This window comes from Priapulus caudatus, unplaced genomic scaffold, assembly GCF_000485595.1.
Source record: "Priapulus caudatus unplaced genomic scaffold, Priapulus_caudatus-5.0.1 Scaffold108, whole genome shotgun sequence".
Classification (NCBI taxonomy): Eukaryota; Metazoa; Priapulida; class Priapulimorpha; order Priapulimorphida; family Priapulidae; genus Priapulus; species Priapulus caudatus.
Window position 1 is genome coordinate 130,950 of NW_014577169.1, and position 23,916 is coordinate 154,865.

The following is a 23,916-nucleotide window of genomic DNA, read 5'->3' on the forward strand; positions in this document are numbered from 1 at the left end:
AAATTTGGATAAAGAAAATCCAAAAAAAAGCTGCAGAAGAAATAGTATTGTCAAACCAAAACAGCATCTAAATTGATTTTAAAGCACTATTTTTACATTTAACTAAAAAAAAAAAACTTCAGACCACCAGACCCCCTTGTTACTCGCTCGAGGGGACCCCCCCCCCATCCAATGTCCAAATCCTGCTCTACGCCCTTGGCTACGACACGCAGCGGCATCAATTGCAAGCACGCCACCGTGCCACAGTTTTGCAAGGGACTTTACCACGACGACCGTTCACTGTCCCGCGTTGAGAGTCCGAGTTGAGTCAGATAATCTTACCAAAAAGTCTAAGCGATTTTTTTCAGAAAAAATTACTCGCTTCCTCGACGAACAGAGTGCTATCACGCGATCACGTCGAAGCATTCGCTGTTGAAATTGCACCTACGATCGTTGACAAACTCCTGCTGGAACTGATTCGGCGCCATCCGTTGTCCATATCTGCCCGCATGATTGATGTCGTCGTCTTGGAGCGCGGGCAAGTCGTGCGTGTGAGCCTTGTCTATCATGATGTTCCAGAAACTCAGCCAACGGGATGTAAGCCGCTCTGTTGATCCAATCATACTGATAGTGATATCACATCATCATCATCAGTTTATAGTAGTAGAAGTACAAGCAAAACAGTGCTCAGCAGCAGCAGCAGCAACAGCAGCAACAACAGTAGTAGCAGCAGCAACAGCAACAGTAGCAGCAACACAAGTGCCTCAGCAGTAGCAGTAGTATAAAAAAGGAAATAAATAATAATAATAAATGATTATTTCCATATTAAATTGCAATTTTTTCACGTCTAGGAGCAAAGTCAAATTCATGACTAGGGATCTTTAGTATTTCTCCTGGCCTAATTGCCACCCAATTGCATACTGGATTTCATTGAGCATTTAAACTACCTCATCAAAGAGCCTTTCCACTGCCGATCATTTGGAACATGTAAACGAAGACATATCCAGCAGAACTGTGAATGCTGATTAACCTGAACTACCAGGGAAAAAATTAAAATATTTTTCGGGGCTACTTTTTAAGCCGGTGCGATGAAAAATAGCAACTCTAAAATTTGGTTGCCATTAAATCTATGCAAATTACGGGCGGCTGTTTTTGGCATTTGTTGGGGGCTGAAATCGCCCCGAGCCCCCCGTGTATTTTTTGGTCACTGGCACGCACTATCAAAACAATGCCTTAGTAAAACGGTAGTGTAGGCCCTCTTCTGCCAAGTATCTATACAAGCCCTGCTGCCTAGATGCATGCTGTACGTGTATAGTGGCGTATAGATATCTGCTGCTGCCCTACCTAACAGTTATAAATACCTATTGGCCAAAGCACATGCCATCTGTTCACTCCAGCCTAGCTGATCACAGCACAGTACATCATAACATATTTCGCGTATGATCAAGATATTATGTAACATTAGAGTAAATTTAACTTTTTGATAAATCCTTTATGTGCCTGTTACTGTTAACAACAGTTTCGAATAACTGTTCTAGATTTTCACACGAACAAATGCATGGATTTAATTATGTGATAAAAAATTACTCTGATGAAAAATAGTATTAACCAGTTGGCCAACAGTTTATTCAAAATGCCAATATAAACTTCTAGAAAGTCAAAATTCAAATCTTTAACATGCAGTGCATTTTGGACATTTTGGCTACCATACACATGTACAAGTACACTGCTTAGCGCTCATAGGGTCTAGATGTTCCCCCAGGGTACCGCCGGAACTACCCTGGGTAACTATCGATATGGTAAGGTTAGAGTTTAGGCTTAGTCGAGTAAAGCGTACGACTCCGAGACTCGTTAGCTGGAGTAGGCGAGGCTACGGTCGCCGGCATATTGTTATAACCAGCCAGAGCATATAAATCACGTTATTTATGCTTTGGTACCAGGGTACGTTACCGGTATACCCCGGACCGCTACCCAGGGACGGTCCAGGCAGTAAACCTGGAGAACTCGACCCTCTCAGCACTGCTAGCCTTGAGCCATTATTGAAATTCCGAGCATGTAAACTACAGGTGAACAACGATAAAAACTGAAAAACCACACCTTGTTCTTGCTGCAGCGACTTATGCAAGGTTATGCACGTACTTTGACAAAATATACTACTTTAATTAATATCGAATCAGCTAATCGCTGCCTTAATTCAATAAAGCCAATCACTTGCTACTACACACCGCGGCTGAGCAGCAAATCTCTGGATGTATCAGCAGGCCGATTTGTCCTAAACTTGATAATAGTTTAGTTCTTTACAGTCAATCTGATATGAACTGGTTATGTAGCCCTTTTCGCTCAACTAGAGGCTCATTGCTCCTCACCTTGCGGCAATGAGGACATTCCTAAACCCCCAATATAACATAAATAAATAAATAACATATGGTTATATAACTGGGCGAATAAAACCACAGTGCTCGGGAAATGGGGCTCTTGGTTTGGACACTTTGCCGCACCATGGCAAAGCCTTAATCTTGATTCAGCCCTCAATAGCACTGACCGCTGAATTAAATCGGACATGGCCCAATAGTTTGTGCTTTTAGTTCGTTTCTGGCCGTTTGGCAAACCCTGGCCTCCTCGCCGAGCGGATGCAGGTGCTAAATCTAAATTGACAGTTGGTACGATTTTGGTGGGGGCAAACCCCAATTCTTCTATAGAGTACAACAAAGCACTTACATGCAAACTAAATGATAACAGATAATGCCAGGTGCAGAGATTACAATATAACTTACTGTATTAAGTTTACTGTTAGAAGTGCCGCTCCATAGACTAATACTTCGTTAACAATTTATACGTAGAGTATACTTTTCCTTTTACTGCATACAGCTGCTGCATGCGTATTAAATTCATGCCAGCATTACTAATAGCTAATTATATTTGGTTAGAATTGTCTGCCATACCAAGCCTGCGCTGCCCTGAAACAACTAATCCACTTCAGCCACCCTTAAACGAGATTACAAACACACTATCGTGAACGCCCAAAATAGCTGGTTGGAAGGTATACTCCTGCTATCGCTCTAGTACTATAGCCCGCAGGATCGCTGCGCAGGCCTGCGCAGCGGATCCTGCGGGCTATGTACCTATAGTACTAGAGCTACTCCTGCTATACTATTAGTATTAGTATTAAACATAAAACACTTCATAGAGCTCTTATACGCATAGGAATTATTATAAATATGTCATGATAACTATCTTGTTAGTAGTTTAGTATTTTAATTTTAGGTATTTTCCCAGGGTTGCAACTATTGACTATGCTACCATCATTTGATCAGCTCTACCGGTGGCGCTCCAATGTTGGTACTCCATCTTGTAGGTGTCTTCCTTTCTGCCCGATGCACAGCTTATTATATATCAAACGAGTTGCAGCAACGCTTAACGCGAACCTCAGGCGCATATATCAGCACCTTGGTAAAACCATAGTTAAAGAATCAACAATCTTTCCCAAGCACAGGTGCACGACACGGCAAAGCTGCAATGTAGCAGGGCTTACACAACGCCACGTGTTAAAGCTAGTTGGCTTTTCAACAGCAGCTATTTAATTACCAAACGTAAAAAAGTACAAATAAAATACTAATGTGATGCCTTGTAGGAAAATGAGAAATTATGAATTAATTATATATGCTAAGACATTATTTTAAAACTAAAATATTAGACCTTTAATGACCGAAGCTGACGTCATGAGACAGACATGCATTGCTACCAAGAGCATATAAAGAAGGACATTTAACCCTTCTTTATACGCTCTTTTGCACAACTATGCGTACATACCATAGAAATAATAGATAACCATCTATACCATTAATAATATAGGTTATCTATATTATTTTCTATGGTACATACGCATTCAGTATATCACGTAGTTCACGCGTCGCGTGTTATGTCTGGTCTAAAAAATTATTGAAACAAATCCATAATCGCAAAACTCGACGATAATCGGTTTTAATTTTTATCGGTTAAGCCCTTAATTTACGTCACGTCGATATAAACACATAGCAGTAGAAGCCTTGTTCAAGTCGTATATAGCTATAATTATTGTGCTTGGGGCCAAGCCACCCGACCGGTGTGATTTTGGCAGAGTTTTTGACCCACTAGCAGCCGGATTTAAGTCCCCTCTCCCCACACAACACCACCACAGCGCTAACGCAATTTGATGATGGTGACTTTATTTGTTGTTTTACTCAGCTAATCATTCATATATACTTATTGTTAAAATGAATTTTAAATCAAGAATTAAAGATAACTACAAAATTATATACATTAAAAGTATGACAAGCACGCGTCCATTGTGGTCAGGTACATAAATTACTCTTAATCATTAGAACAATTAGCATGCAGCAATTTGAACTAACGAAATATAACAGGTTATTATATTTACATAAATTTATTATTTGTTCTACACTATGTACAAATTTGATCTACTGGCGAAATTACGAACTGCCTCCAACATTTCAACATTTGCCATTCAAACCTTTTTGAGCTTAATTTTAACAGCCTAGCCATGTATATATCTTACTTTATTTCTTAAAATTTCCCCTCCCTCGTGAACGGCTGGTTCCTATTTAACCCTTTTTGATCATGTAACCCTCTTGAGAATCTGCATGATGAAGTACGGACCCCTCCACAGAAAAACACGCACATAACACATAAACACGAAATTTTGCATACAATGGGGTTCACGGACCCCCTGAAGCCCATCCACGGACGCCCAAGGAGTCCATATATAGAGCCACACCTTGCCCTCTAATTTGCGGTCCTGGCTGAAGTTATACATGAGCAATTCCGTGCGTGGTGTGTGTGTGTGTGTGGTGTGCTGTGTGTGCTGGGCTGTTGGTGCCTGTGGTGTGTGTGTGTGTGTGATGTGATGGCATCGCTGCCGTGTGCTGTGCGTGCTTGTGTGTGCGGTGTGCGTAGTGTTGTGTGCTGGCGCGCGCGTCGCGCGTCGTTATCTCTCTCTCTACTCTCGTCTCTCTCTCTCTCTCTCTCTCTCTCTCTCATATATACATATATATATATATATATATATAATATATATATATTATATATGGGATGTTGGCAACTGTTAAGTGCGCTTCCTTTCATTATATAAAGGGGAGGCCAATAGCTTTCATTATTTTTCACAGAATGCTACTCTAGAGCTAAGAAACGCTGTTTTCGTAAATAGGCTAATTTCAACCAACATGGAAGATATCACGTCGCGAGGGTATTGCGTCATATAATTGGAGTAAGTCTTTGAGCCATAAAATTTTTCATATTTAACTTTCTACTATATATTGCTCCATTATAGCCGTATATTGAATTTCAACAAAATAAAAGTAACAAAATACGAACGAATGAACGGGCGGACGAATGGTGAACGGATGATTGTATTAATTTATTTATTGATGGATGGTTGGATGGATGGATGGAGATGCGATAGTAGGATGGATGGATTCGAATGGATGGGATGGCATGGATGGATGGCATGGATCGATGCGTATGGATGGAGGATGGATGGATGGATGGCATGATGGGATGGATGGATGGTATGGATATGGATGGATGGATGGCATGGATGGATGGATGGATGGATGGATGGATGATGGATGGCATGGTAGGGATGGAATGGCATGCGATGGATGGATGGATGGATGCGTATGGATGGATGGATGGAATGGATGGATGGATGGTGATGGATGGATGGTGATGGAATGGATGGAGTGGATGGATATGGATGGATGGATGATGGCATGGATGGATGGATGGATGGATGATGATGGATGGATGGAATGATGGATGGATGGATGGATGGATGGCATGGATGGATGGAATGGCATGGATGGATGGATGGAGGCATGGACTGGATGATGGATGGAATGGATGGATGGATGGATGGATGGATGGATGATGGATGGATGGATGGATGGATGGATGGATGGATGATGGATGCGATGGATGAATGGATGGATGGCATGATGGCAGATGGATGCGATGGATGGATGGATGGATGGCATGGATGGATGGATGGATGGAGCTGGATGGATGGATGGAGTGGATTGGATGTGATGGATGGATGGATGGATGGATTGGATGGATGGATGGATGGAAGGTTGGATGGATGGGAATGTGAGTGATGATGTATTGAATGGCATGGATGAATGGTATATATATATCATTTACTCAATTTTTTTTATAAATCTTATCGCGGTTTGCTTTCATCATCTGTCGAGCGCGCCCGAAATCGTGGTGAGTGTGTTACTCATTCATGACTTTTTTCGATGCTTAGGAGAAACATTTAGCGGTTCGCAAACCTACAAATATATATATATATATATATATATATATATATATATATATATATAGAGAGAGAGAGAGAGAGAGAGACAGAGAGAGAGAGAGGAGAGAGAGATAAGAGAGAGAGAGAGAAGAAGAGAAGAAGAGAGAGAGAGAGGGAGAGAGAGAGAGAGAGAGAGAGAGAGCAGAATCTTCGGCATACATACATACATACATACATACATACATACATACATACATACATACATACATACATACATACATAGGTAGATCGGACACAGACTAACAAATAGGTAACAGAACCATATGCGCGCAAGCGCACGCGCGCTCATACGGACGCGAAATCGACTTTCAATTTCGCTCCGACGATGAGAAGAACGAAGAAAATAATTTCTGAAATTAATCCGAACTGAGAATGTCAGCATCGTTTGACTCGCGCAGTTTCGCCACGAGGGAAAGTCGTTCCATTTGGCGAGTGGAAGCCGGTAAGCCCTCGCAAAGCCTGCGCTTTAATTGGTTCTTACGCAGTTTAGATATGACGACGCGTGTGAAAGCCGGCAGACGCGATTCGTGCTTGTCGTCAGGGATTATATGTCGGCTGGTTCGATAAACGAGAGCTCGCGGCGCTTGTTCGAGGGCGGATGCTAGGCGCTTGCGGGCGGGACAACAAGCAGGGAGCCGAGAGCGCAAATAAGTGAGTAAATAGGCGCCCGCAGCTGCCCACGCTACACATCCAGTCGCATCTGCGACCTCTGCCGCATAATCTTCTGCTCTCACTCGCCACCCATGCCCAGGTCGCTTGAACGGAGACGTACCCAAATAATTCTCCTTTATAACATATTCTAAAGTTTGTAAATGTGCAATTTTTATGCAGAAAAGAGAACTTTATATTGGGAAGTTACAACAATATATATATATATTACCAGGAGCAAATAATAATAGATCTATTATCTATCTATTATCTATTATCTATTATCTATTATCTATATTATTATTCACTCCTGCATGATATTACTATAGCCTATATATACATATGCGCCAACCGACCGACGGACCAACCGATACGCGTTCCACACAGCCTCGAATCGTATGATTTCGTATCCCACGCAATAGAAACACACACACGTATACGCACGTCGTCACGTGACAAATCTACGTCACTAAGTACAAGTGTCAGGCCAGCCAATGAGAAACGAGTACGAGTCTGGTCAGCAGACGCCTCTGCGGAGACGGTGTCGGGGTGGTTATATATCGTCGCAATCCCGTGCCAAGACGAGATAACCACTAGAAGCAAAGTACAAGTTTAGCTGCGTTCATATACTTCACTGAATCTCTAGATGCGCTAGTTCTGCTTGACGATACTACTTCTGCAGTCTCCCATCGAACGTAGGACTGCGCCATTGACGGTGAGTTGCCACGCTAGTAGAATAGTTGTTTGCTGTTGTAAGCGTTGTTTGCTGTTGTATTGGCTGCCGTTACATTGCGTGCTGTGGCACTGCCTATTCTTGAATCACCTGCATGTTGCGGTGCGTGTCCACGGGCACTTGGAACGTTTCAATAATAAAATTACAATAAATAAACACGAAATGTATTTAATACCAAAGTCTTAACGTGTCTCTACTATCTTGTTGTTGTGCACAAATAACAAATATAAAGAGGTTATATAATTGTTGTGTGTGCGCAGCGGCGTGCGTGCGGTGTACTTGTGTGTTGCAGAGAAACATTTACAGTAGATTATCGACAATAATATGCGAAAGAGAGTAGAGAAACATTAAGACTTTGGTAGCAAATACATTTCGTGTTTATTTACCATATTTTTTATTGAAACGTTCCAAGTGCCTGTGCTTCGCCACGCACTGCATGCGTTTATTAACACATCGCAGGCAGATGCTTGTGCTATCCTTGAGCGTATTTAGCGTAACGGTCGATACTCCGTTCACGTCTGTGTAGCATTGTCACCGATTCATCAAGCCTGTCGTTGGATAATCGAAAACCATTTTTTTCGGTAAAAACGACTTTGGTAGTAAATACATTTCGTGTTTATTTACCATCATTTTATTATTTAAACGTTCCAAGTGACGGTGTGCGTGACGTTGCAGTGTCTGCTGTAGCAACTTCGTCTGTTGCTGCTCTGGCATGACTGCTCATTTCTCGTCTGCTAATCATGCAGCATCCCGTCATTATGTAATTATGTAATTATGTAATTATGTAATGCCCACCGAATTATTATTATATCGTTAGCAGCGAAGAAGTAATTTATTATCACCAGGGTTCATCGATTGGCTGAGATTGTACGACACCGATAAACCGGCGCGGCCAATGTTTGATGATAACATTAAATGATATATTGCATGATAATTACATGTTAATGACATATTACATATAAGGAGACCGCAATGGAAAGGTATTACGAAGAAAACCTGGTAATGTTAAAGCTGCCAAAATGGCAATAAAGTGTGAGAAACGCTACACCGATTTGCGTCACGCAAGTGCAACGTAGACACCATCTAGTCATGTTTCGCGGTGTGTAGCTGAGTGTACGTGTGTGCATTTACGATTCGGAAAGAATCAATTTGTCGCCTTGTGTATTGTATTTTTATTCGGTAGTAATTGATTATTTAAATTAATTCATTGATGGGTTATTCGAAAAAGTTCGTTTCCATCAAGTTTCTTTATTTTAAATTTATTGTTGTTGATTTTCTTTTGTATCACTAAGCATTTCCTATGCAATGCGAGATTTTACGTTATTATATAACAGTGAGCCTATAACGCTAAGAGCTTAACAGTGAATAAACTTTAATGAATATGTTTGTGATGACTGATAATTCACCAAGAGAGAGCAATACTCGTGCTCTTAAAATTAAACCTTACCAATACCTTATCAATAAGTACTATTATCTTCGCTTGATATCAACCGCAACACTATTAAAATGCAGATGTTTCTTGTTGTAATTTATCGGCTATCAGACGTTGATCTGAGTTTAAATTAATTTGAAGGAGCACCGGTAGAGCTGGCACACAGACGCTCCTAGTTTGTCTCCGCTAATGGCTGAATATTATTATACTCAATATTAATATTATTATTATTATTATTATTATGAATCCAAATTCCTGGCTACGCCCTTGGCTACGACACGCAGCAGCATCCAATTGCAAGCACGCCACCGTGCACAGTTGCCAGGGACATTACCACGACGACCGTTCACTGGTCCCGGCGGTTTGAGAGTCCGAGTTGAAGTCAGATAATCTTACCAAAAAGTCTAAGCGATTTTTTTCAGAAAAAATTACTCGCTTCCTCGACGAACAGAGTGTCTATCACGCGATCACGTCGAAGCATTCGCTGTGAAATTGCACCTACGATGTTGACAAACTCCTGCTGACTGATTCGGCCATCGTTGTCCTTATCTGCCCGCATGATGATGTCGTCGTGCTTGGAGCGCGGTAAGTCGTGCGTGTGAGCCTTGTCTATCATGATGTTCCGAAACTCAGCCAACGGGATGTAGCCGTCATGATCCGCATCATACTGATATCACATCATCATCATCAGTAGTAGTAGTAGAAGTAGCAGCAGAAACAGTGCTCAGCAGCAGCAGCAGCAACAGCAGCAACAACAGTAGTAGCAGCAGCAACAGCAACAGTAGCAGCAACACAAGTGCTCAGCAGTAGCAGTAGTAGTAAAAAAGGAAATAAATAATAATAATAAATGATTATTTCCATAATTGAATTTTTTTCAGTAGGAGCAAGTCAAATTCATGACTAGGGGATCTGTTAGTATTTCTCCTGCTAATGCACCCAATTGATACTGGTTTTCATTAAGCATTTTAGAACATACCTCATCAAAGAGCCTTTTCCACTGCGATTCATTCTGAAATGTAAACGAAGACATATCCAGAGACTGTGAATTGATTACCTGATACTACCAGGGAAAAAATTAAAAGGTATTTTTCGGGGGCTACTTTTTAAGCTCGCGTGCATGAAAATAGCACTCTAAAATTTGGTTTGCATTGAAATCTATGCAAATTTACGGGGGCTCTTTTTGGCATTTCGGGGGCTAAATCGCCCCGAGCCCCCGTGTATTTTTTTCACTGGACACTACAAACATCGCTTTAGTAAAACGGTATGTAGGCCCCTGCCAAGTATCTATACAAGCCCTGTGCCTAGATGCATGCTGTACGTGTATAGTGGGTATAGAATATCTGCTGCTGCCCTACCTACAGGTTATAAATACCTTTGGGCAAAGCACTGCATCTGTTCACTCCAGCCTAGCTGATCACAGCACAGTACATCATAACATATTTCGGTATTATCAAGATATTATGGTAACATTAGAGTAATTTAACTTTTTGATAAATCCTTGTTATTTGCCTGTTACTGTTAACAACAGTTTCAATAACTGTTCTAGATTTTCACACAGAACAAATGCATGGATTTATTATGTGATAAAAAATTACTCTGATGATAAAATTAGTATACCCAGTTTGGCCACAGTTTATTCAAAATGCAATATAACTTCTAGAAGTCAAATTCAAATCTTTAACATGCAGTGCATTTTGGGACATTTTGGCTACCATACACATGTACAGTACACTGCTTAGGCTCATAGGGTCTATATGTCCCCCAGGGTACCGCCGGAACGTACCCTGGTAACTATCTGATATGGTTAAGGTTAGGGTTAGGGTTAGTGAGTAAGCGTAGGCGACTCTCGAGACTCGTTAGTGGAGTAGGCGAGGTACGGTCCGGCATATTAGATAGTACCAGCAGAGCATATAAATCACGTTGATTTATATGCTTTGGTACCAGGGTACGTTCCGGTATACCGGACCGTACCCAGGGTACGGTCCGGCAGTACCCTGGAGAACATCGACCCTCTCAGCACTGCTTAGCCTTGGCCATTATTGAAATTCAGCATGTAAACTACAGGGTGAACAACGATAAAAACTGAAAAACCACACCTTTGTTCTTGCTGCAGGAACTTATGCAAGGTTATGCACGTACTTTGACAAAATATACTACTTTAATTAATATCAATCAGCTATCTGTGCTTAATTCAATAAGACCAATCACTTGCTACTAACACGCGTGAGCCGAGCAAATCTCTGATTATCACAGGCATTTGTTAAACTTGATAATTGTTTAGTTTCTTTACAGTCAATCTGATATGAACGTGGTTATGTAGCCTTTTGCTCAACTAGAGGCTATTGCTCCTATTCGCAATGAGGACATTCCTAAACCCAATATAACATAAATAATAAATAATATATGGGTTATATAACTGGGCAATAAAACCCACAGTGCTGGGAAATGGCTTTGGGTTTGGAACTTTGCCACATGGAAGCTTAATTTGATTCAGCTCAATAGCACTGCCGCTAATTAAATCGGACATGGCCCAATAGTTTGTGCTTTTAGTTCGTTTGGGTTTGGCAAATGGCCCAATCAGGCTAAATTAAATTGAGTTGAGTACGATTTCCGGGTGGCAAACCCCAATCTTCTATAGGTACAACAATCACTATACATGCAAACTAAATGATAACAGATAATGCAGTGCAGATTACAATATAATTACTGTATTAATTTATGTTAGAAGTGCTTATAACTAATATTGTTAACAATTTATACTGTATAGTATACTACTGCATCAGTGCATGCGTATTATTCATGCCAGCATTACTAATAGTAATATTATTTGGTTAGAATTGCCATACCCAACCTGCGCTGCCTGAAACAACTAATCCACTTCAGCACCCTTAAACGAATTACCAACACCACTAGTGAACGCAAAATAGTGGTTGGAAGGTACTCCTGCTATAGCTCTAGTACTATAGCCCGCAGGATCGCTGCCGCAGGCCTGCGGCAGCGATCCTGCGGGCTATGCCTATAGTACTAGAGCTACTCCTGCTATTACTATTAGTATTAGTATTAACATAAACACATTCATAGAGCTCTATACCATAGAATTATATAAATATGTTCATGATACTAATCTTGTTAGTAGGTAGTTTAGTATTTTTAATTTTAGTATTTTCCCCAGTGCAACTATGACTATGCTACCATCATTTGATCAGTCTCTACCGGCTGGGCCTCCAAGGTTGGTAACTCCATCTTGTAGGTGTCTTCCTTTCTGCCCGTGCACAGCTTATTATATTCAAACGATTGAGCAAGCTAACGAACTCAGCGCATTATATCACACCTTGGTAAAACCATAGTAAAAATCAACAATCTTTCCCAAGCACAGGGCAAAGTGCAATGTACAGGTGCTTACACAACGCCGTGTTAAAGCTAGTTGGCTTTTCAACAGCCAGTATTTAATTACCAAAGTAAAAAGTACAAATAAAAATACTAATTGATTGCCTTTAGGACAAATGAGAAATTATGAATTAAATATATATGCTAAGACATTATTTTAAAATAAATATTTAGAATTTAATGACCGAAGCTGACGTCATGAGACAGACATGCATTGTACCAAGAGCATATAAAGAAGGACATTATACCCTTCTTTATAGGCTCTTGATTGTACATATCTATGGTACATACCATAGAAATAATATAGATAACCATCTATACCATCTATAATATAGGTTATCTATATTATTTCTATGGTACATACGCATTTCAGTAATCACGTAGTTCACGCGTCGCGTGTTATGTCTGGTCTAAAAAATTTATTAAAACAAATCCATAATCCAAAACTCGACGATAATCGGTTTATTAATTATTTATCGGTTAAGCCTTAATTTAGTCACTCGATAACCATAGCAGTTATAGCTGTTCAACGTCGTATATAGCTATAACTTATTTTGCTTGGGGCAAGGCCACCCGAGGTGTGTATTTTGGGCAGTTGACCGCACTGGCAGCCGGATTTAAGTCCCCTCTCCCCACACAAACACCACCACCACGCTAACGCAATTTGATTTTGTTTACTTTATTTGTATTTACTCAGCTAATCATTCATATATACTTATTGTTAAAATAAATTTTAAATCAAGAATTTAGATAACTACAAAGATTATATACATAAAAAGTATGACAAGCACGCGTCCATTGTGGTCAGGCTACATAAATTACTCTTAATCATTAAACAATTTAGCATGCAGCAATTTGAACTAACGAAATATACAGGTTATTATATTTACATAATTTATATAGTTGTTCTACACTATTTACAATTTGATCTACTGGCGAAATACGAACTGCCTCCAACATTTCAACATTTTCCATTCAAACCTTTTTGAGCTTAATTCTTTAACAGCCTAGCCATGTATATATCTTACTTTATTTCTTAAAAATTTCCCTCCCTCTAGAACGGTGGTTCCTATAACCTTTTTTGAGTCATGGAACCCTTTGAGAATCTGCATGATGAAAGCTACGGACCCCTCCACAGAAAAATGCACATAAGCACATAAACACGAAATTTTGCATACAATGGGGTTCACGGACCCCCTGAAGCCCATCCACGGACGCCAAAGGAGTCCATATATAGACCACACCCTTGCCCTCTAAATTTGCGGTCCTGGCTGAAGTATACATGAGCAATTGTGTGCGTGTGTGTGTGTGTGTGTGTGTGTTGTGGCTGAGGTGGCGTGTCGGCGTCGTGCTGTGTGCGTGTGCGTGGTGTGTGTGGCGTGCGCGCGCGCGTCGATCTCTCTCTCTTCGCTCTCTCTCTCTCTCTCTCTCCTCCTCTCGCTGCTATAATAAAAATATATATATATAATAGTATATAATATAATATAGTAATTTGCAATGTTAATGCGGACCTCCTTTCATCTAATAAGAGGCAATCGCTTACATAGTTTCACAAACGAAAGCTACTCTAGAGTAAGACAGCTGTTTTCGAATAGCTCAATTCAAACCAACGGAAGAAAGCGTCGGAAGGGTAATGCTCATAATAAGATAATCTTGAGCAAATAAAATTTTCATATTAACTCTACTATGATTTGCTCATATATAATGATTTCAACAAAAATAAAAGTAACAAAAAACGAAACCGAATGAAGCGGCGACGAAATTGGGCAACGGATGAGAAATTATTATCTGATTGATGTTGGATAGAGGAGGATGGATGGAAATAGATGGATGATATTATCGGATGATGGATGGATGGATGATGATCAGAATGGATATGGATGGATGATGGATGGGATGAAGGAGGATGATGATGAGGATGATGATGGATGGAAGGATGATCGATAGATGGATGGATGGATGATGATGAGGATGATGATGATGGATGATGGATGGATGATGGAATTGATGGATGGAGGATTGATGGATGGATGAGTGGATGATGAGATGATGGATGATGGATGGATGATGGATGATGGATGTGATGGATGATGGATGGAATGACTGATGGACTGAGATGAGAAATGATGGATTGATGGAATGGATGATTGATGCATGGACTGGATGGACTGCGCGATGGATCGGATGGCTGGAGGATGATGATGATGGATGGATGAATGACTGCATGAGGATGGATGAGGATGGATGGATGATGATGGATGATGAATGGATGATGGATGGATGCGATGATGATGGATGAATGGAGATGGAAGATGGCATGGATGATGATGGATGATGATGGATGGATGGCGATGGATGATATGGAATCGGAGATGCACTGATGATGAGGATCGAGAATGGATGATGAGGATGGATGGATGAATGACTGGATGGATGGATATGTATTGATGATGGAGAAGGATAAATATAATATATTTACCATTTTTTTAATCAAATCTATCCCGGTTGCTTCATCCATACTTCGACCGCCGCACGCCGAAAATCGTGGTGAGGATTACGCATACATGAACTTTCGATGACAAGGAAACATAGCGTCGCAATAAACTACAAATATATATATAAATAAGATATATACTATATCATATATATATATATAAAGAGAAGAGAGAGAAGCGAGATGAGAAGAAGAGAGAGAGAGAAAGAGAGAAAAGAGAAGAAGAGTAGAGAGAGAGAGAGAAGAGAGAGAGAGAGAGAGGGAAGAGAGCAGAAGAGAGAGAGAAGGACGAGAAAGAGGAAGATAGAATAGAGAAGAATAAGAGAGAGAGGAGAGAGAGATAGGAGAGAGAGAGTAGAGAGATGAGCGAGCAGACTGATGCAGATAGATATCAGGCGGTGGGCATGGCATGCAGCATGCGGCCGGGCGGCCCGCTCCATTGACAGCCGGGCAACGCACCACGCAACACACGCCAGCGACACGCACGCACACACGCACACCACTGCCACATACGATTCACATCGCGCCACAACTGCACGCACACACCACACTACCAACACACCACACACCACACACACACAGGTACAGCACACACACACACACACAGTGTGTCCCACCCGAATACACAGCGCTAAGCCTACACTAGACAGTACGAAAATCCGTACTACATACAAGCATACATACAGACTACATTACATACAACAATACGATACAATACAGGACATACATACATCGACCAACTTGATCATACATACATACATACATACATACAATATCATACAACATATCATACATACCATACAACAACAATACATGACATACATACAACATACATCACAACAACAATACAACATACATACATACATACATACATACATACAACATACATACATACATACATAATACAACATACATACATGACATACAATACATACATACTACATACAAACACAAATACATACATACATACAACATACATACACATACATACATACATACAACATACATACAGACATACAACAACAACATCGATACATACATACATACATACATAACATACATAATTACATAAGCATACAGCTGACATACATACCAAAACATACATACATACATTACAACCATAACAGACATACAATACATAATACAACATACATACATACATACATACATACATACATACATACATTACATACATACATAACCAACATACATACATACATACAATACATACATACAACATAACATACATAACATACATGCATACAACATACATACATACATACATACATACATTACATACATAACATACATACAACCATACATACATACGAACATAACATACAACATAAATACATACATACTATACATACATACAGAGTACAATAACAGACCATACAACATACATATCATCCATACATACATAGCATACAACTATACCAAACATACATACATACAAGTACATACATACAACATTACATACATACATACATACAGTACGAGTACATACATACATACCATACAATACATACATACATCAACATAACATACATACATACACTACATAGCATACATACATACATAAACTACATACATACATACATAACTGATACATAAACATACATAAACACACATACCAACAAGTAGATCGGACACAGACAACAAATTGGGTAGATGCAGAACCATGCATAGCGCAGCAAAGCGCACCGCGCAAGGCTCAATACGGACGCGAAAATCGACTAAGTTCAATTTCGCTCCGACGATGAAAGAAAGCCAAGAAAATAATTCTGAATAAGCCGAACTGAGCAATGCAGCATCGTTGACTCGCCAGTTTCGGCCACGAGTGGAAAGTCGTTCCATTGCGAGTGGAGCCGAGCCCTCGCAAAGCGCCTGGCGCTTTAATTGGTTCTTACAGTAGATATGACGACCCGTGTGAAAGCGGCAGAAACGCGATTCGCTGCGTCAGGGGAGATTATTCGCTGGTTCGATAAATACGGCAGAGCTCGCGGCCTTTGTCGAGCGATGCTAGCGCTTGCGGGCGGCAACAACTAAGGAGCCCGAGACGCAAATAATGAGTAAAAGGTAGGCGCCCCAGCCCCACGCCACACATCCAATCGCATCTGCGACCTCTGCCGCCATAACTCGCTCACTCGCCACCCCATGCCCAGTCGCTTGAACGGGAGACGTACCCAATAAATTTCTCGCCTTGAGAACATATCAAAAGTTGAAATGTGCAATTATTAAATGGCAGAAATAGCAGACTTTATATGGGAAGTTCAACAAATATAATAATATATAGCCTAAGAGCAAGATAATAAAGATCTATTACTATCAAGCTATACTATACATTCTATATTATATCACTCCCTTCAATGAATTTAACTATACCCATAAACATATCCGCCAAACCGACCGACGGACCAGCCGACGCGTCCAACAACGAGCCTCCGAATCGTCATGATTTCGATCCCACCAAAGAAACACACACACTATACGCAGTCGTCACGTGACAAATCTACGTCACTAAGTACAAGTGTCAGGCCAGCCAATAAAACGAGAACGAGCCTGGTCAGCAGACCGCCTCGCTAACGGCTCGCGTGGTTATATATCGTGCAATCCCCAAAGACGAGATAACCACTAGGACAACACAGTATCAAGATAGCTGCGTCATAACTTCATCTGAAATCCCTAGATGCGCTAGTCTGCCAGCGCGTTGGACGATACCCTCCTACTTCTGCATCTCCCATGCGAACGTAGGACGCGCCAATAACGGTGATTCCCACGCTAGAGAATTAGTTGTTGCTGCTTGAAGCGCTGTGCTGTGGTATCTGCTCGCTAACGGAATTGCCTGCATGTGAACACGCCTATCTTGAATTCACCGCATGTTGCGGGCGGTCCACGGCCACTGGAACGGTTTCAATAATTAACATACAAAAAAAAACATCGAAATGTATTAATACCAAAGTCACGTTCTCTAACTAATCTGTGTTGGCACGAAATAACAAAATAAAAGAGGTAAATATTGTTGTGTTTGCGCACGGCACCGTGCGTCGGGTACTTGTGTGTTGCAAGAGAAACAGTTGACAGTAGATATCGATCCAATAATATCGATAAAGAGATAGAAAACAGTAAAGACTCTTGGTACAAAATACATTCGGTTATTACCCATATTTTTATTGAAACGTCAAGTGCCTGGCTCGGCCACAGCAACCAGCATGCGTTCTATGTCACACATCGCCAGGCAGACATGCTTGTGCATCCTTGAGCGGTAATTAGCGAACGGCTCCGAAACCCCGTCACGCTGGTGGTACATTGTCAACCGATTCATCAAGCCCTGGTCTTGAATAATCGAAAACAATTTTTTTCGGTTAAAAACGACTTGCGTAAGTAAATACATTTCGTTTTATTTACCACATTTAAAATATTTAAACGTCCAGAGTGACGGTTGCTAATGACGTCTGCATTCGCTGTACAAGCTCAGTCTGTGCTGCCTGGCATACTGCTCATTTTCGTCTGATAATCATGCAGCATCCCGTCCATAGTGAAGTATGTAATTATGATAATATGTAATTATTAAGAGCCCCACCGAATTAATTATATAACGTTAGCAGCGAAGAAGTAATTTATACAACCAGGTCATCGATTGCTAGAGTGCGTTGTACAACCTGATAAACCAGCGCGGCAATGTTGGTGATATACCATCTAAATGATATATGCATGAATAATACATTGTAATGACATATACATAATAAGGAGACCCTCATGGAAATGTATACGAAGAAAAACCCTGTTAAGTAAACTGGCCCAAAATGGCATAAGTGTGAAGAAACGCTACACCGATTTGCGTCACGCAAGGCAACACGTAGACACCACAGTCCATGCGCGGTGTAGCTGAGGTAACGGTGCATTTACGACGAAAGAATCAATTGTCCGCCTTTGATATGTATTTATTGGGTAGTAAATGATTAATTCTAACGTTAATTCATTGATGGCTTCATTTCGAAAAAAGTTCGTCCATCAATTTCATTATGTTAAATTTATTGTTTGATTCCCTTTTTATCACTAAGCATTTCTATGCAATTGCGAAACTACGTTAATATACTGCGAGCCTATAGCGCTAAGAGCTTAACAGGAATAAACGTTAAGAATAATTTTGATTACCTGGTAGTCCCTGATGAATTCACCAAGAAGAGAAGCAATACTCAGCCTTAAAATTAAACCTTACCAAAATACCTTATGCAATAAGTACTATATCTCGCTCTGATAATCATGACCGCAACACTATTAAAAGGGCAGATAGTTCGTGTAATTTGTCGCTAATTTGAACGAGCACCGGTAGATAACGGCAGCACAAGACGCTCTATGTTTGTCCAGCTAATGCTGAATATTAATATTATTATTATTATTATTATTATTATGAATATTTTATGATAATATAATATTTTATTATAATTATAAATATTATTATGAATATTATTACACTGAACATTTATATGGTTGATACGCGTCTCCTGCTTCAACGGTCTACATGCACGCCCGGTAGATAGAGAAATAGACGTACGCGAGGGTTTCTACTTCGCATCGTAGCTTCACCCGAGAGCTTGCGAGGCTGAAGTTCTCTGGCTTGCATACCGCCGATGTATCAACATGTTCTGCTTGCATCTATGACAAACACGACATACGCATATACACTCTCCTATGACGCTATTTATCATAGGAAGATTCTTCCTATGCCAAATATTGGCGAGTCAACTTCGTTCCGCTTTACAGCTGAAATTCACTGCTTGCGTTCATAATAGCGCTCCTAAATCCCTATGATGCGCACAACACATTCAACAATATTTGTTATAGGAAGAATCTTCCTATGACAAATAGTGTCATAGGAAAGTGTATAAGCGTATGTCGTATTTGTCATAGATGCTAGCAGAACAGGCTGGGTGTGTAGCTGCCTCGGTCTTCCCCCCGGGGGTGGGTACTCCGCATAGTGACGTATATATATACATATATACATATATATATATATATATATATGCGCCGCATTGTTGCCCCCCAATTTTTTCCTAGCCATCTTTTTGCCCCCCAATTTTTTCCTTGCCATCTTTTTGCCCCATGTTTTCACCGTCGAGCTATCTTTTTGTGCCATGTTTTCACAGTCAAGCCATCGTTTTGTTCCATGTTTTCACAGTCAAGCCATCGTTTTGCCATCAATTTTCCCATTTAGGTTGAGCACTCCTATCCCCAAAAAAGGTGACTACCCCCCGGGGGTCTTCCACATGCATGCCTCGTGGGTAGCAGAGTAGGCGCAGAGCCACGCGTCTTCATTCCAGGTCGTTCTCAAACACCGGAAATCTACATTCGACACCAAACGACACTGTTAATCTGATAATTACGTTCAAATATTATTACGTGATATTCTGAATGTTGAATTCTGTCTTTTCCATTTACGTTAATTCTACGTTTCGCTACTTGACATTGAAAATCGCTCGTGTAATATTTTACGACCTAAATTTCCGCCGATTTCATACAATAAATCGGACAGACAGGTAGTAGAATGCGCACGCACGTGATCACGTGTTCTTCTTTTTGCGCGTCGCATTTCAGAGGGATACACGGCGATACAGGCGGTCCACTCCGAGCCAGCCGTTTGCGCATGGCAGGAATGTACGGACCGTGGACGATGGTCGGCTCGCGTACGGCCGTCATCGTCGCTCTACTGAGCGCAGCTGTCGTCGCTCAGCAGCCGAACCAGCGCGACTTCGAGGCGTTCCTCGACCGAGCCACACTCGCCGACGAGCTGACGCAACGCGACGAGCGAGGCTTCGGCAACAAGCGCAACCTGGTGGCCGTCGACGGCGATGCGACGTTGCCCGAGTACGCCGCGGCGGCAGGGTACGCGGCTAATGACGTCACAGCGGAGAAACGCGGCTTCGGCAACAAGCGCTCGCTGCCTCTAGACGCCGAAGACGTCAATAAGCGCGGCTTTGGTAACAAGCGAGTGCTTGAGAGCGGGTGGTACGGCGACGACGACGACGACGACGGAGTGCTGGGCGTCGTTCCAGCGCTGACGCTCGCTACGCAACCACGGCTGCTGCACGAATCGCAGCTAGAGTTTGTCGATGACAGCGGCGCAAGCGAGCAGTTTGAGAAACGTGGTTTCGGCAACAAACGGGGTTTTGGCAACAAACGGGGTTTTGGCAATAAACGGGGCTTTGGCAACAAACGGGGGTTTGGCAACAAAAGGGGCTTTGGCAACAAACGAGGATTTGGCAACAAAAGGGGCTTTGGCAACAAACGGGGGTTTGGAAACAAACGGGGGTTTGGCAACTGATATTACATAAGTTATGTACTCATCTCGTTATATACAGAGATCATGGTAGCGAGCTATATGCCCTGTTACGACATACTTTCTATCACTGTCAGAGCTCCGGGTTGATAACCGGTATCGTGTGTATATTGGGCGCAATTTTTGTTGGGTAAATCCGGCTTATCCACGTTAATATTATTGCTGCCACGGCTGCGTGTTGATTCATTTTTGTAAACGTAGAAGGTGCATAAACGCGTGGGTCTTCACCCTCCTCAATGGTTAGTTCTCTGTGTTCGAGGCGGTTCTATTTTTTTTCTAATTAAACCCATCACATTTCCATTTGATTTGTATACGAAAAGCGACACCGTTACCAAGGAAACCGCTCATGAATAGAGAATTAGTTAGAACATCGCAATGAATATCTTTGTATACGACGCGTATCTATTGACATCTATAACGCATCGGTTTGTACAAATATAGTTTGCGAGAGGAAATGTGTCAATCTAACGATAAAACATTCAAATAAAAATCACTTTTGTACGTAAACTATTTCATAATATAGTTATAAATTTGTGCACTCGTAACATTTACAGTTTACGCAGGTTACACAGTTATACTGTAATAAATGTATCGGCTCATTTCTCGTTGCATAATAGGGAGCACAAAACGAATAACGCTCAGCAAATATACTCGGAAGGAGACTATTTGGGAATAATGCACAATTTCTAATTGCTGAAAATTGTATTTAGATTGAAAATGTAGATTTTCAAGGCGCGCCATTCGACGGCGACTGAGACTAAAGTATTTGATATTAGAGAGTATATTATTGATTATATTATTGATTATATTGGAGACTAAGAGATATTAATCGCGCGATCATCAACGCAATCATCAAAAATAAAGCGTGATTAAATCTACTAATAGAGGCTTCAGTTACCATATTAACAACAAGGACACTTACTGGCCCGATAAACGTTTTTTTCTTTTCGCTAAGGACTGACTTGCTGGCAATATCATTGAGTGCCGTTTATTTCGGTGAGCTACTGTGCCGTTTCACCTAAGAATTCATGGTATTTTGGTTTTCAAGTTGTGTTTTGTCGTTTGTTTTTACGAGTTTTTACTATTCTACGGCTTTATAAAAACAGCAAAATCATTTCTCTAAACGTTCGTCAGGCAACATTCAGAGTTTAGCAAGCAGAACAAGTCTTTAGACAATGACGACAGATATCCCATGCCAGCTAATACCAAAAACCAATAGCAATGGAGCCGCAGCGTGTGGAATTTAATTTCAATTAGACTATCTATTATATATATATATATATATATATATATATAACAGTTTTTTCATTTATATTTTTAAAGATTCTTATGCCGCGGATGTACGTTGCACCATTAGACGCACCACGCTGCAACCATGTTTATAGGGTCTTGTCTGTCTGCTTTCAAATTTTGTCTTAATATCTTAGAGTATCATCCACGCGCGTGCCTTGTTTGTTTCTTTGAGTGTCTGTTTGTATCGGTTTACCTATAACTGTCTTTGACTACGTTCTCGCGCGCGCTCTCCCTCTCTCTCCTCTCTCTCTCTCTTTCTCTCTCTCTCTCTCTCTCTCTCTCTCTCTTCCTCTCTCTCCTTCGTGCTCTCTCTCTGTGTCTTACTCTCTTCTCCATCCTCTTATAATAGAGGTGTTGCTGGTCCATATCTTCACACCATTATTACAGTCTATATATGGGCAATATTTTATCCTCTTCGCCGTAATTAAGCGCCCGCCAACAACGTGTCGGTTCCTGCATCCTCCATGATCTACACGAAATGACGTCAATTACCGCCATCGGCTCGAACAGGATTACCTGCTTAATTGCACAGCGAACAGCAAAGGTCTGAGCGAAGACCTATATGTCTGCCAGTGTCAGCCCGTATTATATCGAACATGGCAAGATCTAATGCGCAGACCTAGGAAGGATCTCCTAATTCGGTCACTATCGACCACGCGCATTATTATAACTTGATACGAGTTTCATGCGCTTATCGTGTCTGTAACGTGTGAGTATGATCTATGTAGTATAGTATAGTATAGCCCTTCCCGCAAAGTTTTCAGCGGTAGTTATGGCCAAGATATCAGCCTGTTCTGCTAGCATCTATGACAAATACGACATCCGCATATACGCTCTCCTATGACACTATTGTGTGTAGATCACATCATAGGAGTTTAGGAGCGCTATTATGAACGCAAGCAGTGAATTTCAGCTGTAAAGCGGAACGAAGTTGACTCGCCAATCTTTGTCATAGGAAGAATCTTCCTATGACAAATAGTGTCATAGGAGAGCGTATATGTGTATGTCGTATTTGTCATAGATGCAAGCAGAACATGTTGGTATATGACACCGTTATGCAACACTAACAGATAACATCGCCATGCAACACTAACAGACGACACCGTCATGCAACACTAACAGACGACACCGTCATGCAACACTAACAGACGACACCGTCATGCAACACTAGCAGACGACACCGTCATGCAACACTAGCAGACGACACCGTCATGCAACACTAGCAGACGACACCGTCATGCAACACTAGCAGACG

At 41.1% G+C, this 23,916-nt stretch overlaps 2 protein-coding genes across 3 annotated transcripts in view; one reads left to right on the forward strand and one right to left on the reverse strand.

Moving 5' to 3' along the window:
- Positions 1 to 12,539, reverse strand: part of LOC106805303 (rhomboid-related protein 2-like) — a 22,358-nt gene extending 9,819 nt beyond the window's left edge. The window contains exons 1-3 of one of the 2 annotated variants that reach the window (XM_014806844.1): positions 12,361 to 12,539; positions 10,124 to 10,156; positions 9,650 to 9,814 (exon numbers count right to left, since the gene is read on the reverse strand). In XM_014806844.1, the coding sequence (XP_014662330.1) occupies positions 9,650 to 9,814; positions 10,124 to 10,156; positions 12,361 to 12,390 (228 nt within the window). In that variant the 5' untranslated portion in view covers positions 12,391 to 12,539. Of the gene's footprint in view, positions 1 to 9,649; positions 9,815 to 10,123; positions 10,157 to 12,339 lie in introns of both variants that reach the window. The other variant, XM_014806843.1, reaches the window with a different exon arrangement.
- On the forward strand, positions 7,395 to 22,415 carry LOC106805304. Its single transcript, XM_014806845.1, has 2 exons — positions 7,395 to 7,697; positions 20,627 to 22,415. The coding sequence occupies exon 2, from the start codon at positions 20,676 to 20,678 to the stop codon at positions 21,351 to 21,353; it is 678 nt and encodes a 225-aa protein (XP_014662331.1). The 5' UTR covers positions 7,395 to 7,697; positions 20,627 to 20,675; the 3' UTR covers positions 21,354 to 22,415.
- Positions 22,416 to 23,916: the final 1,501 nt, after the last annotated feature.